This window comes from Scyliorhinus canicula, chromosome 8 (genome assembly GCF_902713615.1).
Source record: "Scyliorhinus canicula chromosome 8, sScyCan1.1, whole genome shotgun sequence".
NCBI classification, from domain to species: domain Eukaryota; kingdom Metazoa; phylum Chordata; class Chondrichthyes; order Carcharhiniformes; family Scyliorhinidae; genus Scyliorhinus; species Scyliorhinus canicula.
The window spans coordinates 75,576,150-75,598,151 of NC_052153.1; the positions used below are offsets into that span (position 1 = coordinate 75,576,150).

Sequence of the window (22,002 nt, forward strand, 5' to 3'; positions counted from 1 at the left end):
CGTTGAGATTCTTGCGGCACTGGGTGGTGATCATCCCGACGACACTCCCCGTGCTGACGTCCGCTGCCACTGCCTGAGGCGGCACTCGCTGATCTGTGGCTGAACCTCCAACCCCCTCGGGGGAACAGGGCATCCATGTGGACTTGATATCATCCATCAATCTGGCCAGGTTGGCATCCCCGAATTGTGGAGCGGGTCTGCACGATGGCATGGTTGTGTGCCGTCTGGAGTTTGCTCTGAGGGATTGGTTTAAGTGCTGTTCCCCCTCCTCCGGAGAGAGCTGCCGGGTACGGTCTTGGCAAATCAGCCGATGGGACAGTCATTGGCGGCGTGAAGCCCGTGGGCTTCATTAAGTGCCCTAATTAACATTAAATACCGATGACAGCCTCGCTGGGTTGGCCGCCGGGAAACACCCGGCGATTCCCACTCGCTACCACACTTTGAGCGAATTAGGTTGGATTGCGCCCTCGTATTTTAGCGCATTTTTATTTGTACAAATTTAAATATTTAATTTGTCCTTTTTAAATTGTGGCAAAATAGTCCCACTCATTTTTTTTGCAATAACTAGTGTGATATAAATAAATGAATGTGAATCCTTCTTTCCGTTAACTCCATGGTTTATATGTTAGCAAGCTGACACCTTTTGTGAATTTGACTTTTGCATCTCACACACACGTACTGAGAAATACAAACACTTTCCATTTTCCCTTATAATCTGTAGTGCAATCTGATATTTTGAATCAAGTAATTAACATTCAAATCACAGAAAAATCGAACAGTATGTATGTATCCACTTTGCTGATGTGAATGGACCAGTCAGATGCACCTTCTGAGGGATGTCAAGAAGCATGTATTTGAAGAAAACTGTTCTAAGTGAATCGACATCTGAACTTAGCTACAATGATTAATTTATTACTATTTGTGTTTTATAATTTATTACATTTTTGCTAAAAATCCAAGCCTTTGCTTGTAACTGTTGTAATTAGCTTAGCTTCTACATTTGAAAGAAACATACCTGTAAGAAAAATGGAAGAATCCACTATTCAGAAATCCTATCCTGAATGAGTCATCCAGGTCCTTTCTTATTGGATAAAGCCATTAGCACCCAAGGGATTGTTTGGCAGATGCAGCAAGGCCCTATTTCATTCACAGAATTATTGGTATGCTCCCTTACCATTTCATTCAAATAAATATAAATGATTTGAAACATCACTTTCCCAGAGGATAAAAATGCTTTTTGACGTGCTGGTGTGAATCTATATTATATCAAAGCTAATTATTTTCTGAATGGAATACTTGGGATTTGAGCTGATATGCGGAGAAATGAATGCAGTGCATATTATGAATGAGATTTACACTGTGTCTCTTATTAATCGCGTTTCTCTGCAGGAGAGGAGGAACTTGTTCCTAAAATGGTGGGAAAAGAAAAGCTTTATTCAGTGCTGACTATGGATCTGGCAACAGAGGTGTTCAGTTTATTTTCATAGAGTAAAACATATTACCTGAAAAATGCTGAGGCTGCTGTCACGGTGTTTGGGTATTACAATTTTTCCAGAACCTTAATTTTTAAAAACAAAATTAGATGGAGAATGAATGAAAATACTCAGCCGATGTATTTTATTTTAGCCTCCTATGCTGAGCTTGAAATTTGAAATAGATGAAATGCGATCTTTCTAGTTTGAAATAGATGCTTTTAAATGAATGCTTTTTTATAACACACATCCACATCATTAGAGAAAGTTAAGCTGCTTTTCTCTGTACTATTCAAATCCAGGATTATGATTTTGTCTATTGTGGCTAAATTCAGATGCTTCCTTTGGTTTAATATATTGTCTAATCCACGGAGGCATATGCAGGGATTTTCGAAAGGGTATATTACAGCTGTATGCAGCACTGTAAAATCTGTACGGCTTTCTGGTTTGAATGATAGGATGGTCTAATATACTGAACAGGCATAAGTAAAAATAATTGTGCTGAAGCCGAAATTCTTGGTTATTAGGACTATTTACTTTCTGGAAAAGGAAAATTCCTCGGCTTTGGGTGAAAATGCCCTTCTATCAAAATCGGAAGGGGAAATTTGAAAATTGATTGGTTCTAGTGTGCTGTAAGTGGGTGGATGGTTTTGCAACAGGAAGTGATTTGCAGTGTTCAGTGAGCCTTTTGTTGAAAAGGGTCTTCTCATTTGTGTGAGTCATGCTTTTGCTGCGAGCAGCTTGGCAGCTCTAAGCAGGACGGTGATCTCTGTCTTAGCAAAGTACTACTACGCCAGGCCCTTAACTCTGCACTTAGGGTCGCATTTATTTCTGTGGGTATTCATATGCCTGAGTTTATCAGGTTACTTCTGGTGCCGTGAGAGATCTGCTATGGTAGAACAAACGCTTTCTAAGTTTGCGTCAGATCTGGATGTACATATGCAGAAAAGCAGATAGAAGGGCATGCTTCACCGTACAAAGTATAACCGTTTTAGGAATGATTCAGTGACATCATTTGATGAGCTTATACACAACTTATCAATGAACAGCAAGGGCTCGACTGTTACAACGACAACAACGACATCTGATGCACCTTCGTATCCAACCTCATCGGAGGTGCTCCGCAAGGACCAGGAAGATGGGTCCACCACACTCTGTACCTTCATCCAAAAGATGTCCCATTTGAAATTTGCTAACACAGGCAGCCTGCTGGGCATCAAAAATCTGTCCTCTGCAGTGAAAGACCTTGCAGCTTCTAAACTGCAAGGCAGTTCAAGCACTCCCAGCTCAGTTACAGCAGCCGTAGACACATGTAACCCTGTCTGTACCACTCCGTGTTCCCAGCAGGACGTGAACAAGATGAGCACAGACAAGAGAACCAAGGTAGAAGACATTCACCTGGGTGGAGAGGACTGGAATCACAGTGCCAGTTTTGTCAATAAACCTTCACGAGGGTGGCTGCACTCGAATGAGAAAATCCTGGGTCCTGGTGTGACATATGTTGTAAAGGTTAGTTGCTTTTTTTCTTAAAAATGTCTCATGTAAAAACCAAGACATCATCCATAAATATTAGAATGCAGCCAATTAGCTTATCCCTTTAAACTAAATCCTTTAATTTGACCCCCATAAGAAATATGTATTAAATTATACCTCCTATTCAGTTGACCCTACCTCAATAAACATGTCTAAATGTGTTAATAATTCTCTTTACACACTTCTTAGTTTGCTACACATATTACATGGATTCTTGCTGGTTATAAATCATTTCCTTGAAAAAGATGGTTTTATTTTTTAATTGTAATATTTAATATTTCCATGTAATCTTTCAATATAATGTGTCATGGTGAATTAAGTAAAATACCTTTTGAAGCTGTTTATAATGCACTAAAATTCTTACTGAATGCTGCAGCATTTAAGATTTTTTTTCTCAGTCTTGAGGATTTATCTATTTTTATTTAACTCAAAAGTCGTTTGTTGCTACGGACCCATGCTTAGTTCAGTACATTTGTTTCTAGCTAACAGAAAAGCTGTAACCTGCATTTTGTTCAGTCTATATATTAATGTTATATTTATGTATTGAACAATTTTACATTTAGCACATCGTTACGTCAATTAACTATCCACTAAATAGGAAGGAAATGAAATATTAACAACAAAATAATCTAAGAAAGGTCAAACTAAACCTGATTCGGTGCCACATGCTAACCCTGGTGAAATGGGTGACTGCCAGTGTAATTGGATGTAAAGAGGATTATTGCAGATGCAAAATATTTTTTGTGTAATGGAATCCTGTAATATGTGATATGCGCGACAAACAAAATTGCTTATAACCAGAAGTTGATGTAATAGGAATGGCTATACAGTTACTAGCTGAGAGTCACATTAATTAAATGAGCTTATGTAGGAAATTTACAGAAACCTGCTTGTTTAAGGTGGTAGATTTTCAAGTATAACATCTTTGAGGAACTTGAAAATTGATGTATTTAAAGAACTTTAAAACATTCATTAGAGTTATATAAATCAATATCTAATTTAAAAGAATTATGTGCACAATTGCGAAGCAATTTCTTTTTACACCTGGCTCACAAGACGTTCATGACAGTTTAAAACAGTGCATATTTTTAGGACTGACCATACAAATATACTTTGTAGCTCCTCAAGAATATGCAATACAAATGTGAACTAAATTAGAGGGAAAATTATTTTTACTGGAGCTTTAAATGTTATTGCTTACATATCCATATGTGTCCAAATTATATAAGATAAGCTTATCTTGACAAATAAGATTCTCAGCCAAAACGGACAAGGACACTGCAAACTATCAACGTGCTTACATTTTTCTCTTTCACAAATGTAGGAAAATCCTCCATTTCTAAACTAGGAGAAGGACCCTTCCATTAACTGATGGAGATCTGTCTCATTCCTCTCTAGTTCTATCTTCAAAATGGTGGTTCCAAAATTAGATAACGCACTTGTACACAATTAAATCTCTTCTTTGCGCTGCTGAGCAGAACATTTAGTTCTTTAAAAAATACTATAAACCTGATTATAGCTTGGTCAATTCCAGGACTACCTCTGTACTTGGAACCTAGATTTCCATTTGTGAAATACCTGAAACTCCAATATCTCTGAAAGAACATGGGTGTCACAATGTGGCTTTAACTACATTTTATTGGACCACATTGGAGCATTTAAGAACAAGAATGTACTAAACATTGACAATTATGCTGCTGTGAATTAAATCTTTAAGCACTAAGTGCAAATTGAGATGTTCTTGTGTGGACAATGAATTCATCCGCCACCACAACCCCCCCCCCCACCCCCCTCAATTCTTAAATTTGAACCATGGAAAAGTGAAGGAGTCAGTGACAGCAGCTCTCATTCCTTTATCATTTAAAAGCTATCGGCTGCTGTCCATGTGAAAAAGACAGTGAATGTACATACAATGTACGCACAACGATGAAACATTACTGCTATTCTTAAAAGCTGTATATCGAACAAATCTGTTTCTTGCTTGGAGCATTTTTTAATTAGTGCCTCATGTTCCCTCTTCACTTCACGCACCAATGACATAAACAACCTTTATTGACACATATTACTAAAAGCCTTTCCATCATTTTCTTGTAACGTTTGATCTCATCATATCCAGCTTTGTATTTTTAAATTGCAGCAGATTTGCTATGTAAATAGGAATAAATTTTAAAAATGGAGATCTAAGAGCCATCTTTTGGAAAAGAAGAAACTCGAATAAACTGAAAAATATGCTTTTCTCTACTATTCTGTTTTCAGAATTCAGCGCTTTTCTTTTATGAATCATAGGTCACATTGCTACTGAGGGAGGAATATTTCAGGTGCAGAAGCCCGATTTCATATTTGTTTTAACTGTGTATCAATCCCACAAGGCTTCATGTGTGCCCGTTTTCCTATACCTATGGCATGGACAAGCTAACATAATGGTGTAGCATCTTATGAATGAAGAAATGCAGCTCATCAGGCCGACGTAGATCATTCACATTCCTCTCCACATCCCCCCGACCCTTCCTAAAGATTGGCATGTTGCAGTATACACAGCTCCGGTTTATACTTCTAAATTCCTCACAGTGAAAAGGGACACATTTATTTGCCATTCATGATATTTTCCATAATTATCAAAATAAAATCAGACAGGCACTTGCATGCTGTTAAAATTGACTCGAAGGCATGATAAATACCAGCTCGGAGAAGTGTTGCGAAGAGGAATGAAAGTGCAATTCTGCTACTGCAGTGTGTGTTTGGTTTAAAATGTATAAACTTTACAAGGTTACTGCAGAAACTAGTGAGATTTAAAATGATTCCGCAATTAACTATGTTTTTATATAATCATGTCTCATGTTTTAAATTAATTTATTTGCATCCCAGATTTGTCATTCAGTTTGTCTCCTAAAAAATGGACTTTGAATAAAACATGGGAAGCTTAATTGGAATGAACAGAGGGTGTTCACGGCAGTTACTGTTAGTGCGAACTGTATGGTTAATATTGTTTACATATCAATGGTTATGGGATAGAGTTTTAGTTAAGTGAGATGGGCAAAGTTGACCCATCTTTTCCATGTGTCAACACTGCATTTTTACCTGTGACGGATAAATATGAGCAGCTTTAATCTCACGTCTGGTCCTGTGGTTTTATGTTTTTAAAAGTTTAACAGTAATTCTCTGTCATTTTACAAATTATGTTATCGTAAACAATGGTTTGTGGAAATAGTTCTTACAAATTCATGCAGCAAATCAATAAAATGAGTAAGTATTTTTTTCATTTGCAGAACTCTGATGATCAAATTTCATGATTATAGCACTTTAAACGTCTCTGGTATACATTTATTAAATTCCCAATGCCATTGACCTCACTAATATTATGAGATATTTAAGTAGATAGTTTTACTGCTACAGAGGTCAGATTCTGTAGTCCTAATTTTCTTACCAACTTATTCTGAAGGACAATTCCAGATGGGTAAATCAGTCATAGTTTATTTAAATAACTAAATTATAAATATACAAGTAAAGACAAATGAAGATCAATTGTAATTGATATGTTTAAAAGTTAATAACCAGTTACATTATAATTAAGCAAAAACAAAGCATTTCAAACTGATTTAAACTTTGAAATACAAAAATCACCTCTTATGTCACCCGTTTGGTATTTTGTATGTTTTTCCAACTAAATTAAGTATTTATTTATCTGAGTCAGATTTGAGTTTACTGTCACTTTTCTGTTCTGTCGATGCACAATGCTATTTTGTAGTAACTTTGTTTTGTCTGATCTGCTCAGATATGCCGGCATATTATTTCAATCTGACTACTGCGAGTAGCTAATTATGTAAGATTCTTGTTATAATGGCTGCAGGAAGCAATAGGCAGTTTTTAGAAAAACTCTGGTTTTGTGTGTGTACTTGAGTTCCTTGGTTGTTCAGTGCTTTGGAGTCCTCACCTCCTCTTGAGTTATATACATTACGATATCCTGGTAATCTAGCGAGTATATGTTTAAGCGTGTCCATTACCAATTTTGCTCTAGTAAGATGAATATGTTCCAGCACCATACTGGCCTAATGTGCAACGTCTCCTAATTTCCCTGGTGGTCTGCTGGATACGTTTTACTCGCCTTGCAATTGTAATGGGATGTGCAGTTTTGATTTCCCTGTTGATCTTAAGGATAAGTGTGTTGAATGTCTTGTAGAAATTACATCTATGTTGGTTGGGTAAGATTGGGGCAATTAATCTCTCTGGTGGTCAATGATGTGTGTGCTTGATCTTCTTCATTGACACCTGGGTACTTTTGGAACTATTAAGAACACAGGAATTGCTAGGCTTGACTAGTGTGCCTTCTACCATTCTGTTGTTGCATGGTACAATGATAACAGTGTACTTGACTGGTAATAGTAATCAATCCTCATCAATTGTCCACACACAAGCAGACATGATATGAGTAAATCCCTGGTGGCTGTAAGCTTAGGGAACCATAGGCCCAAAATTACCTGTTTCCCTCAAGCATACTGCACTAACCACATGCCATGCTTCAAATTATATAAATACTGTATTTTCTAAAATAAATGTATCTTATTTGTATATGAATGAACCTACTAACCTTAGTCATTTTCTATTGCACATTATAATTCTTTACCTCGGGTTTCACTTGAACATTTCAGTGAGGGGTGTTATGGAGGTGGTAGTGCAGGGGGTGGGTTGAATTAGATGCTTTCCTGCAAAAACAAGCCAAGCATCCTACCCTTACTCTTAAAAGTGTTTTTATGTTGGTGATTAAGACTGATTATTTTTCTGAGGATTATATATACTTTAAAGCCACATAATGGAATTTATCTAAGAAGGAAGGACATGGACTTCTCACTCACTTTGGTGAGTGAGGGTTAAAAAGAGACATCAAGTGCAGCATTATTTCTGGAAAATCATGTTCAACTGACCTGATTAAGTTCTTTCTTAAAACAATGGAGAGGGTTGATTAAGGCAGTGCAGTAGATGTATACACAAGCATTCAAAAAGCCTTTGATAAAGAATGGCGTAACAAACTTATTTGGATAATAAAAGCATATAGTATTAAAGGAGCAGTGGTTACTTGGGTATGAAAGTTACTATGGATTAGTGGCAAAAAGTAGTGGGAAAAGTAGTGTTTTCCTGACTGGTGTTCCCCTGAGGTTGTTGTTTGGGCAACTGCTATTTTGAAATATACAGGGCATGTTACAGCAGAAATAAATCTAAGTCCGTTTTGGGCATGTTTGAAGGAGTGTTTCTTGGCAGCTGCAGCACTGAGATTCACCTGGCTATTTACCGGTACTTTGTCAAATTCTTGGGCCTTGTGTAGTTTCTCCCAGTCAAGGACACACTCAAGCAGATTTCCTGCACTGGCAAGCTGAATGGCAGCCCTGACCTCCAAACCCTCCCACATCAGGATCTCCTCTGCTTTCAGGACCCTCCCAATCTTTCTTGGCCCTTGGAACCTTCCCTCCCCCTCCTGAGCAAGCCCCCCCCCCCCCCCCCCCCCACGGCCTGACCCCTGGTAGTGCCAATGTGACAATTTGGCATTGCCAGCGTGGCATCCTGGCTGTACCAAGGTACCAGAGGAGTGCCAGCATACAGCTCTGCCCTGTCTCCGACCACCCGGGGATCTCTAAAGGCTGAGAGACCCTCCCAAGGTGCCATCACACCTGATCCATGTTTGTGGAAACCAGTGCTAAACAGTGCCTGGTTGAGTTATCGCATGCGCAGCTGTTGTGGATGAAAGCGGCGTCCGGGTATTTAAATGAGTCATCATATTGTTATCCGGATCATGGCCAGCAAGGGTGTAGAAGCATAGAATTATAAAATCCCTATGGTGCCATTCAGCCCATCAAGTCTGCACTGACCCTCCGATAGAGCACCTTACCTAAACCCACTCCTCCACCGTATCCTTTTAACCCCATAACCCCACCTAACCTTTGGACTCTTAAGGATTCAGTTGATCATGGCAAATCCACTTAACCTGCATATCTTTGGACTGTGGGAGGAAACTAGAGCACCCGGAGGAAACAATGCAGACATAGAGAGAATATGCAAACCCCACACAGACAGTTACCTGATGTTGGAATTGAACCCGGGTACCTGGTGCTGTGAGGCAGCAGTGATAACCACCCGCCCAAAATGGGGAATATTTAATATTCCTGCACGTTTTTGAACCGGGAACCTTTTGCGTTTAGGTGAACATGATAACCACTGCACTACACAAAGAGCTCATGTGTCATCCAGATCGTGCCGGGTGGAGCGAGTCAGGTGACTCATGATTGGACAATGTAGATCGTGATTTGGGGTCCTTGCAGGATTCACCCGTTGTGCGCGGCTCTGCCCTCGACCCAACACGGTCACTGAACCGTGCCCATGGTAATGGCCTTTAAATGGGTATAATTTCTACATTTGCAGATGGTACATAAAACAAAATCATTGTATCATAGAATGATGATGCATAGAAAGAGGCTATTTGGTTGCTCTTGTCTGTGCTGGCCCTTTAGAGGAACCATTCACCTAATGCCACTCCCCTGCCTTTTCCCCGTAGTGCAGTAGATTTTCTTTTTCAGATACTGATCCAATGCCCCAAATGATCTTTCCTCCACTAGACTCTTGTCAGTGCATTGCAGATCCTAACCACTTGCTACATGAATTTATTTTCCTCCTGTCGCCATTATTTCTTTTGTCAACCACCTGTGCATTTTGGTTCTCAATCTTCCCACTAATGGGAACAGTTTCTCCCTATCTACACTATCCAGACCCCTCATGAATATCTCTATCAAGTCTCCTCTCGGCCTTCTCTTGTGCAAGAAAACAAGTCCCAACTTCTCTAGCCTTTCTACTTAGTTCTTCATTCCTGGAACTATTCTTGTGTATCTTTTCTGCACCACTCTAATGCCGTCACAACCTCCCTAAAGTGTGGTGCCCAGAACTGGACACAATACTCAAGCTGAGGCTGATCTAGTGTCTTAACCTAACTTCCTTGCTTTTGTACTAGATGCCCCTACTATTAAAGCTTAGGATGCAGCCTGGTTTATTAACTGTGCTCTCTCAACCTGCCCTGCCTCCTTCAATGTTTTATGCACATATACAACCAGGTCCCTCTGCTCCTGCATCCCCTTTAGACTTGTACCCTACAAACCAAAATGAATACCTTCATATTCCTCTGCATCAAATTTTATTTATCACCCATTCCATCAACCTGTTTATGTCCTTTTTGAAATTCTATACTATCCTCCTCATGGTTCACAATATTTGCAAGTTCCATATCTTCTGCAAATGCGGAAGTTGTACCTAATACTCTAAAGTCTAGAAGATTAATATATACCAGGAGAGATTGGGCCCTAATCGCTGGGGAATTCTACTCTAAACCTTCCTCCAGTCCGAAAAACAGCTCTTCACTTCCACTGTTTTCTGTCACTCAGCCAATTTCATACCCATGTTGCTACTGTCATGTTTATTCCATGAGCTCTAATTCTGCTCACAAGTTTGTTCTGCAACACTTTATCGAATGGCTTTTGGAAGTCCAGGTACACCATATCAACAGCATTAGCCTCATTAACCCCCTCTGTAACCTCATCAAAAAACTCAAGCAAGTTAATTAAACACGGATTGCCCTTAGCAAAGCTATGCTGGCTTTCCTTAATTAACCCACATTTGCACAACTGACTTTATTTTGCCCTGAATTATTGTTTCCAAAAGCTTTTTTGGAACCAAGGGTTTTTAAAAAGTATTTTTATTTGACAGATTTTCAACATTTTCACAATGCAAAAACAACCCCAAACACCATCAAACAAACAAACCCCCCCGATCCCTCCCTCTCAACAGTCAAGGGTAACCAACTCCCTAAAATGTATGATAGAAAAGCCCCAACAATTGTAGAACTCTTCCTTCACACCTTCAGCTCAAATTTCACCTTCTCCAGGGCCAAAAATACCAGTAGATTCCCCCCACCACACTGAGGCACAGGGTGGAGAAGCTGACTTCCACCTCAACAAGACCCGCATACGACAGATCAGTGAAGCGAAGGTTAAAACATCTGCCCCGCACCCGCCTGCAATTCAGGCCAGTCCGACATCCCAAATATGGCTTCTAGGGAGCCGAGCTTCATATCCACATGCAAGACCCCCGAGAAACCTCCAAAGCCCTGCCCAGTCCCGGGCCACCTGCACCCCCAAATACCTAAAGTGCATTGCCGCCAAGTGGAATTACACCCCCTCCACCCTGTTCCCACTCCCGGCGAGACCATAAAATACTTGTTTTTCCCTAGCTCCAGTTTATACCTCGAGAAACTCCGGAATCTCTGGAGCAGCTCCATTGTACTCCCCACTGACGCACTCGGTTCCAAAATGCACAGCAGCAGATCATCGACATATAGGAACACCATGCCCCCCCCCCCCAGCCCCCCCCCCCACCCTCCCCCCCCCCCCCCCCCCCCACCACTCACTATCCTCTTTCACAACTCCAAGATCCTTAGTGCAATGGTCAAGAGCTCTAGAGCCAATGCAATGTTGAGGGAGGACATAGGACATCCCTGCCTCCTGCCCCGGTTCAGTGCCAAATACCCTGAATTCATGCTGCTGGTGTGTACTCTCGCCACCGGTTCCTTATGTAGCAGCCACACCCACGCCATAAACTTCAGCTTAATTCCAAACCTCTCCAGTACTGCCATTAAATAACCCACTCTACCTGATCAAATGTCTTCTCTGCATCCAGCGCCACCACCACCTCTGTCTCCCTTCCCTCTGCCAGAGAAAGGACCACATCAGCAAGCTCCTCACATTCGAGAACAACTGTCTTCCCTTCATAAACCCCGTGGTTCTCCCCAATCATCTTCAGGAGACATCCTTCCAACCTTAATGCTAACACCTTTGCCAGTATCTCGGCATCTACATTCAGCAGCGATAAGGGCCTACACAACCCACGCTCCACCGGTTCCTTGCCCTTCTTTAACAGGAAGGAGATAGAAGCCTGCCCCATTGTTTGCAGAAAGACACCCCTACCCATCGCATCCTCAAACATTCCCACCATCAACAATGCCACTGCGTCTTTAAATTTTTTAATAAAATTCAACCGGGAACCCATTGGGCCCCGCTGCCTTCCCTGCCTGCATGCCTCCTTCTCCTCCTGCTCCCCCCACTGGCTCCTCCAACCCTGCCCTATCCTCCTCTCCCAGCTTCGCATACTCCAACCCATCCAGAAATTCTCTCATCTCCCACTGCTCCTCTGGTGGCTCCGACCTATACAGGTCCCAATAAAATTCCTCACATACTTTATTAATCTTCTCTAGAGCCACCACCAACTTCCCCGACCTATCCTGTACCTGAATTATCTCCCTCACAGCGGAATCCCTCCAGAGCTGACCGGCCAACATAGTTCCTGCCTTCTCCCCATACTTGAAAACAGCCCCTCACCCTTCTCAGCTGATGCTTTCACCGTGCATAATAGGTCGAAACTCGCCTAGAACTCCTTCCTCTTTGCCAGAATTCCGGGGTCCAAGACCCTCGCATATCTCCTATCCACCTCCAAAATCTCCTCTATTAGTCTTTGGCATTCTTCCCTCTCCTCCCTATCCACCTTAGTCTTGAATGAGATCACCTCCAACCTCACTATCACCTTCAGAGCCTCCCAAACCACTGACTGCGAGACTTCACCCGTGCAATTAAACCCCACATACTCCTCGATCACCTTGTCACAGAAGCTCCGGTTCAGTAACAACCCCACATGCATTCTCCACCCCGGTCTCTGGGGTACCCCCTTCTCCAAATCCACATCCATCCAATGCGGAGCATGATCCCAAATCACGATTGCTGAGTACTCCAACCTCCTAACCCCAGCCAATAGTGCTTTTCCCACCATGGAAAAGTCAATCCTTGAATACACCTCGTGAACCAGGGAGAAAAACAAATACTCCAGTTCCCTTGGATGTAAAAACCTTCACGGGTCCATTCCTCCCATCTCCCTCATAAACCCAGGCAGCACCTTCGCTCCTAATCCTAAAACACCCGCCTCCTAATCCCCTCCTCCATAACCCAGTCCTCGAAACACAAACAAAACCAGTGCCAAACCCCGCCTCCAGAAATCAGACATACACCCAGAGCCCAATATACATGTAACGACTATAAGCAAAGGTAAACTACACTTCCCCGTTCAACCAACCAAAACCCATAAATCCCCATGATCAAATACAAAACAAGAAACAGACAAACAAGGGTAAAGACAAAGCACAGTCCCCATCCCCTCAATCCAAGTCCCAATTCCAGTTCCATCTCTCATTCGCCCTTCACAAACATCTCCGGCCCCTCTACCATTTTGAAGTAGAAATCCCTCAAGATGTGCATCACTCTCAACTTCGCAGGATAGACCCCTCCATACCTCATGCCGTTGCTGTACATTACTGCCTTCATCCGTCCGAAGGCCGCCTGACTTCTTGTCAGTTCCACCGTCAAATCTTGGTATATTTGATTACCAACGCCTTCCCCTTACTTCACTCCACGACTTTGCTTCACCCAACTCAGGACCTTCTCCTTAACATGCAACTTAAGGAAGCAACTTATAACTGCCCTTGGTGGCTCATTTGCTTTTGGCTTTGGCCTGAGCGAACGATGTGCCCTGTCCATCTCATATCGGGAGGGTTCTTCCCCTTCCCCAACAGCTCAGCCAACACCTTCGCTAAGTACTTGGTCAGCCTTGGGCCCCCGACTCCCTTAGGCAGGCCCACAATCTGTAGGTTTTGTTGCCTTGACTTGTTCTCCTGGTCTTCCACCTTGGCTCTGAGCCCTTTGTTAGCCTCCACCACCCTCTGCTAGCCTCCACCACCCTCTGCAGCTCCTGACCTATCAACATCCCTCCTTGCTCCTGTTCCTCGGCTGATGTCTTTAACGCTACCATCTACACATTCTTTCCGTGTCTGTGTGGGTTTCCTCTGGGTGTTCTGATTTCCTCCCGCAAGTCCCGAAAGACATACTTCACTGTACCCAAACAGGCGCCGGAGTATGCCGACTAGGGGATTTTCACAGTAACTTCATTGCAGTGTTAATGTAAGCCTACTTGTGACAATAAAGATTATAATAATGTTATGGGCCAGGGTTTAGAGAACCCCAAAGAGTATCATGGAGTTCACCTGACCCATGACTTTTACTAGATTGTGGTATGGGGAGCACATGGCCCATTCTACAGGTGTGATGCAACAGAGCTTTACAGTACTTTTAAATTAAAACAATGTTTATTTATGAAACCAGTTAACACTTTATAAACCCACAGTAAACATCTTAACAACTATCAACACCAATAAATCCCCCAAAGAATACAGTATTCGACAGATAACCCTTAATAAATTCCCAAACAACATCCGGAAGAGAAAATACCCTTTTTAACACAGAGATCAGGTTTAAATTCACTATTAAGAGCAGTCAGCACTTTGAAATCACCCAACTGATCTGGAGACAACCCTTAGTTTGCAGAGAGAGATCATTATACAGCTCCTTGCTTTGCCTGCAGCTATCCAACTCTCAAAATGAAACTAACCACACCCTGTAGCAAACAGCCTAAATCAAAAGTAAAGCAGACAGACAGCCCAGCTCCACCCACTCTCTGACATCACTGCAGCTCTCTAATAAATACCCATTTCTTAAAGGTACATCCAGTACAGCTATTTTATAAATCCCCATTTCATCAAAGGTACTCTCACATAACAATAATAATAATCATTTCTATTACCGGGGCAATCGGCTCCTCCGCTCACCCTTTCTCCTGCCCTCCTCAATGGTTGGAATGTGTAGACTATGTAGAAAACTCTTCATACCTGAAGTGTTTGGAGGAGGCTCTGACTCATATAGCTCATGGTAATACAAACTGAAAGCCACACTAACTTGGAGAGGAGCTGACACTAAGTTACCTTCATTATTCTGAATCATTGGGATTTCTTGGGAGGCAGCCTGCTTCTTGAGTTGATGCACAAAAGACGACTCGCCTTTTTCCCATGTTCATTGAAGGTGCCCTGGAACGTCGAAACGGATGCACGACTTTGTCTGTCGATATCAATTCGAATTGGAGTTGTAATTTTTTTTCTGTGCAGCAGTAGATCTGGCATTGGGGCAAGTGAATATTGATAGTCTACCTCCAAAATGGAGTTTAGCAGCTTTTGTCGTTCCACTCTCTCCATTTTCATGATGTGAGCTTTATAAGAGGTAATCTCCCTCCCTTATGATGGCCTTTAGGTTTTCCCAAGTGTCAAAGGAGATATTGGCTCTGTTTTGTTGAACTTAATAAAGTCTGCTATGGCAGCAGACAAATGTTCACATAACCTGTCACCGGACAGTAAAGTGGTGTCTAGTCTCCAGTGTTGGTGTTTGAGAGGGCCAAAATCAAAATGAAAATCAACAAAATGAGGGCCATGGTCAGAGATAATTGCCAAGTATCCAGTTGCCATCACCAAGGAGAGGAGGGCCTTGTCAACAATTTGGAAAAATCAATTCGGGAATAGGCACTGTGAACATGTGGAAAAAAGGAAATTTCTTTCTTGTTTGGATGCTGAAAACCTCATGGATCCACCCCACCAACCCGTTTGATAAATGAGATCAGTGTCCTGGATAACTCAGATGGGGCCAGAGATTTTGGCATGGAATGGTCTAATTTAGGGTCCAAGACACAGCTCAGGCCGCCTCATAGAATCATCCGATGTGAGTCTAAGTCAGGGTTGAGGTTCACCAGAGAGTTTAGAAAATTTGGATTGTCGCAGTTGGGAGCATAAATATTTACTAAAATAACTGGAGTATTTTCCAGCGAACCACAGATCAAATACAACAATCATTGGGGTCATCCATATTCCGAGAGGGAGTAAATTGTATTATTTTCTGGATTAGTATTGCCATGCCTCTCGCCCTATCATTAAATCCTAAATGAAAGACTTGACCCACTAATTTCTGCAAAGCCTTATCTTGTCCTTCACCCATAGATGGGTTTCTTTTCAAAATACAACACCCGAGTTTAGATAAGAAAAAACCCTTGTCTGTTTCACTGGCCCATTTAGAGCCCTAAAATTCCAAGTTACAAGGAAAATGGAGATCCACCCTCTGTAGATTAACAAGTAAGAATCTTAACAAGCCAAGGTGAGGAGATCACACCAGGCCAGTGGCCAAGCCCGTTCCAATGACCTAGCAAATGTAGCGTCGTGAACAATGTCAAACAACTAACTTTAACACACTCCCTCCCCCTATCCCTCCCTACTAACAACACCCATTAGTAATATTAAATCTCTATTTAACATAAACCTATCAAAACTATATTCTAAGCTCCTATTCGCAAGGTGTTTGCAACTAGGAGTTGCAGCATACCAAATCTCATACTTCCCGTCAACTAACCTCACCCTTAGCTGTGAGGCTCTCCACTCAACCATTTACTCAAAGAAAAGAAAAGCTTTAATGTGCATAAAATTCATGCGCAACGATGCAATGATAGCACATCAAGAATTGTAAAAGCCCAACGATAATTTCATACTCTAAATTTTATATAAACAACAATGTAAAAACTTCTGACTTTCAAAACACATAGGGCGCGATTCTCCCGAGTCACGAAGACTCGGGAAGCTGGCGTCAAAAACGGGCGGGTTTGACGCCAGCCTCCGCCCCCCCGACCGGGAACCGATTCTGCTCCCCGGTCGGGGCTAGCATCGCGCGGCCGTGAACTCCGGCGGCATAGCGGGCTTTCGTTAAGCCCGCTAGCCAGAGTTAGCGACGGCTGACGCGTCAGATGACGTCAGCCGCGCATGCGCGGATTGGACGACTCCAACCCACGTATGCGCGGATGACGTCATCACGCATATGCGTGAAACCCGCGCATGCGCGGGCCGGTATGCCCCTCAGGCGCCCCGCGAATGGATACAGCGGGGCGGCGGAGGGAGAAAGAGTGCGCGGGGTAAGTACCCGCTGCCCGCGAACGGTGGACACCGATCGCGGGCCCATGGCACCCTTGGCATGGCCGTGGTACTGCCGTGCCAATCGGTGCCATGGTTCCCCAGATCGGGACTTTATGGCCGTTTTTACGAACGGTCAGGGCAGGTGTGTTTTACGTTCATAAAAACGGTCGTAAAGGGCTTGGAAATCGGCCCATCGGCCAGGGGTGAATCACTGCTCGCCGTAAAAAAACGGCGGGCAGCGATTCGTGTCGGGAGGCGGGCGTGGGGGGGGGGGAGAATAGCGGGAGGGCGTCGGACGAGCGTGGCCATAAAAATTTACGCCGTCCGGGATTCTCCGCCCCGTCGTGAGTGCGGAGAATCGCGCCCATAGTCATTTCAATACAAAGGAGAAATAAACAGAGTTCAATTTGAGCTCTTTGACAAATACGTTTGTCTGTTGAGGGGAGTCGAAAAAGTGATCCTTCTCCCAGACAGACACATGGAGGCGGGCTGGGTATATCAGACTGAACCAGAGACTCTTTTTATATAGAACGGATTTCACCCCGTTAAAGGCTGCTCTCTTCTTTGCCAGGTCAGTACTGAGGTCTTGATACAACCGAACTGAGTGGCCTTCCCATTTTATCTCCCAGTGCTCCCTGGTCAATTGAAGGACCTGTTCTTTCTTCTTGAAGTTATGGAATCCGATGATAACTGCACTTGGGGTTTCCCCAGCACGAGGTATCGGTTACAATGGGCAATGGGCATGGTCTAGCTCCAAAGGGGATGTGAAGGCATCTTCGCCCACTATTTTGGTTAACATACTGGAAAAAAGGGCAGCACGGTGGCCTAGTGGTTAGCACAACCGCCTCACGGCGCTGAGGTCCCAGGTTCGATCCCGGCTCTGGGTCACTGTCTGTGTGGAGTTTGCACATTCTCCCCGTGTCTGCGTGGGTTTCGCCCCCACAACCCAAAAATGTGCAGAGTAGGTGGATTGGCCACGCTAAATTGCCCCTTAATTGGAAAAAATAATTGGGTAATCTAAATTTATATATATAAAAAAAAGAAAACATACTGGAAAAATATTCTGTCGGGGTGTTGCCCTCCATCCCCTCCGGCAAACCCACGACATGGATATTCTGCCTTCGCGACCTGTTTTCTCGGTCATTTAATCTGGCTTTTAGAATTTTATTTGTTTCCACCACCGAAGATAGGTCATTTTTAGTGAGGAAATCCAATCGCCTTGACCAGAAAGGGCTGCTTCCATATTTTTCAAAGTAGCCCCACGTGCTTCCATAACTTTACTCATATTTTCTAATTTAATTGATACCTGGGCCAGGGCTTCATCTGCAGATCTTTTCACCTCTTCTGCCAGGCTCTGACGATTTTATTTAGTTCAGCCGACATGCTGCGGCTGCTGTCAGCCATTGGCAATTTGGTTGTCTGGGAGGAGGGGCAGCCTTCCGTCACCATTTTGCTACCCGCCGAGTCTAGAAAGGCCTCAGGGTGCGAGGAGTAAATGCTGTGATATTATCATAACTATCAGAACTGCAAGGGTTAATGAATTGTCGAGAGTAGCCGCTAGAGGGAGCTACAATTACAACTATGTAAGGCAGTGATGCTAAGCCTTGGGGGAGAGTGTGTGCAGGAGTTAGCCGGTGAGAGTCAGAAGTACAGATAGTGTGAGTGCAGATCATAGCTTAAACCAGTAGTGAGATTAGCTGTAGATGAGTGTAGTTTAGATGTTTTTAATCAACTGTGTATTCTTTAGGAGTACGTAACAAATTCAAGTTAGTAGTGTTCAGAAATGTATTGCTTTGTTTAAGTTAAAGCTGTTTTGTGGTCTTTGTGAACACTACGCCAACCATCCTGAAATAAGCAACACAAAGAACACAACACGTGCGTCCTGTTTCTTGCTCCTGCCCTTTCTGGACATTTTTTCTATATTAGGTGTTCATTCGTCGATTCGCAGAATCATAGAATTTCTACAGTGCAGAAGAAGGCCGTTTGCCCATCGGGTCTGCACCGATCCTCTGAAAGAGCACTCTACCTCGGCTGACACCCCGACCCTATCCCCATGACCCCAACTAACCTTTTTGGACACTAAGGGGAAATTTAGCATGGCCAATCCACCTAACCTGCACATCTTTGGACTGTGGGAGGAAACCGGAGCACCCGAAGGAAACCCACCCAGACATGGGGCGAGGTGCAAACTCCACACAGTCACCCAAGTTCAGAATTGAACCCGTATCCTTGGCACTGTGAGGCAGCAGTGCTAACCACTGTGCTGCCATTTTATTCGTATTTATTTTAGGTTTGCTGCGATCGTTGCACTTTAAAAAGCAAATTCAGTGCGGAGAGCCTCCTGGTGCATCTTTTTCCACTACAAACACCACTCGAAGTCTAGAATTCCCAATGTACTGAATTATCTGGCACGAAATGCCAGTTGTGCAGTCAGCGAGTTGAACGCCGATTTTCATTGCCTCAGCCAGCACTTGGTGCAAAAATGACAAAATTTCTGCCCTCAAATTTCACCTCTTTAATGCTGCTGAACCTGGTATAGCTAAAAACTCCACGATAGCTCAAGTAACGTCCCATCCTTACAAGGCCGATAATACGGGTGTGCCGTGCGTGTGCTGAAAGCATGCAGAGTGGGAAGATCACAATGTCAAACAGCCTTCAAGGTTACATTTTTGCACATCTGTCAATTTGTACTGCACAGGCCTGGATAATGCCCTCTCATAATCATTTCCACCTGAATATGTGTTCAGCTGCAGACGCCTTCCCACATCCACCCCACTCCCAGCTAACACTATTTTATGGGTAAAACTGGTAGCTAGGGCTACCATCAACATACAGTTAATGTGCAACATTACACAATATCAGTAAGTGCCTGCTCATCTGACACCACCTGTAACGTCTTCACCCATAGGCCATCGGCTGTACCTGCTGTCCATGGGCCATTATAATAAACCATAAACTGACTCCTTAGTGTGAAGGGATATCCTTCGTACACCTGGCTAGGCGCCGGAGTGTGGCCACGAGGGGCCTTTCACAGTAACTTCATTACAGTGTTAGTATAAATCTACTTATGACACTAATAAAGATTATTATTATCATAATCTCCTCCGGCAATTTATCATGTGAGGTCAATAGAACAACAATGAAAGATATATAGTCACAAGAAAGATTGTGGAACAAACTATCTTTGTCCTGAAACAGTGGTTCCACTGCTTGGACCGCTTCAGGTTGTCCTTGAATACTCACCAGGTCAGGTGTCCAAGTTTGTGATCGCCTGCTGTGTCCTCCAGAATCAGGCTATCATGAGGTGGCAACCTTTCCTGCTAAAATTTGATTTTGTTAACATCCTGAAATAAAATCCACTAACAAATAAGGTTCCATAACAATTTTATCCAACAACTAGTCTAACAATGCATATAAAACTGAGCAATTCATCCTTGTGCAGTGCTGCGAGGAGTGACTTTGTCTGGCCTAGTGCTCGTACACAGTGCTACTCCAGTGGCTGCAGCACGGCTGGTGGGAGGCTGCTGACTTTCAGTGTGGGAGACTCCAGGATGACCTTGAGCAGCTCAGGGTGTTGACAATCTGGATTTGGACTGTGCCATCTCAGCATTGGCCGTAACTGACAGGCAACGGCAAGAGTATTGGCAGAATGGTGGAAGCACTGGTTCTGCCACCCTGAGGGAGAACAGCAGGTTTGTGTTTAATAGAGCCGTTCCTTTGGAGAGATGCCTGATTAATCCAAGTACTTTGTTGGAGCACATACTGCTGGACTGCCGTGAGGACCACATGCTCATTTGAGTGATTGATAGCAGCAGTGGGAGCCTGCATGGCAGCAAGTATGGATTTCATATGCACAGTCTGACCTTGTACTACAGCACACAGAAATTTGGTGGCTTTTGTCTGTACTACAGTGGAAGCTGAGACGTCAGGCACTAGATGTTGAAACACAACTGATCCATTAGAACTGTCATGGCATTGATCATCACTGCCACAGTGAACAGGAGGGACTGCAAGCTGTGTGCGCAAGCTGTACTGGGGCTGGTTTAGCATAGGGCTAAAGAGCTGGCTTTTAAAGGCGACCAAGGCAGGCCAGCAGCACGGTTCAATTCCCGTACCAGCCTCCCCGAACAGGCGCCGGAATGTGGCGACTAGGGGCTTTTCACAGTAACTTCATTTGAAGCCTACTTGTGACAATAAGTGATTTTCATTTTCATTTCATTCAAGCCCTGTGGCAAGTTGGGACCAGACAACTGGCTCTATGGCAGCCCTGTCTGTAGTATAAAGGGTTAATAGCTCTTATTTTTAAAAAATAAATTTAGAGTACCCAATTATTTTTTTCCCAATTAAGGGGTAATTTAATGTGGCCAATCACCTAACCTGCACATCTTTGGGTTGTGGGGGCGAAACCCACGCAGACACGGGGAGAATGTGCAAACTCCCCACGGACAGTGAACCTGGGCCGGGATTCGAACCCGGGTCCTCAGCGCCGTAGGCAGCAATGCTAACCACTGTGCCACCGTGCTGCCCGTTAATAGCTCTTATGCTAATACTTGCCAAGTGTCAGGTTCTGACTGAAAACTGGAATGTTTCTCACCAGCCGGGTTTTATTCTAGATTTTCTGACTGTTTGTCAAAACAAGGTGGAGGGAGTGTGTTTTGTACCGTCAGTCTGGCAGGGCGGGACCTAATAGAATGAGCAAGCTGGGCACCACAGAGATCGGGGTGCCATTATTGAAAAGGTGCCTCGATCTCAAAGTGAAAGTAAAGGCCCGCCTCACCTTTAATAAGGCACAGGGGAGTCCACACTGAGTAATAAGAATTGAAGTTTTATTTACGCAAATGATATACTACCAATAGATCCCTACCAGGTTCCTGTTCTGGTTGGTGCCTGACTGGCCGACCTTTTATTCATTGACTAATTGAGATTCCCCACCCCTAATGGGGGAGCTTGGAAACGTGCACAGCGAAGATAAACATTCCCATCCCGTAGGTCCTGTGCAGGACATTATATTCCTCTCCCTATGAGCAGCACGGTAGCACTGTGGTTAACACTGTTGCTTCACAGCGCCAGGGTCCCAGGATCGATTCC

The 22,002-nt window shown here is 43.4% G+C and overlaps 1 protein-coding gene across 1 annotated transcript in view; it reads left to right on the plus strand.

The window, feature by feature from the left end:
* Window positions 1-1,943: 1,943 nt before the first annotated feature.
* shc3 (SHC (Src homology 2 domain containing) transforming protein 3) overlaps window positions 1,944-22,002 on the plus strand; it is a 279,288-nt gene continuing 259,229 nt past the window's right edge. The window contains exon 1 of the mRNA XM_038804769.1: window positions 1,944-2,981. Within this exon, the coding sequence (XP_038660697.1) occupies window positions 2,436-2,981 (546 nt within the window). The 5' untranslated portion in view covers window positions 1,944-2,435. The remainder of the gene's footprint in view (window positions 2,982-22,002) is intronic.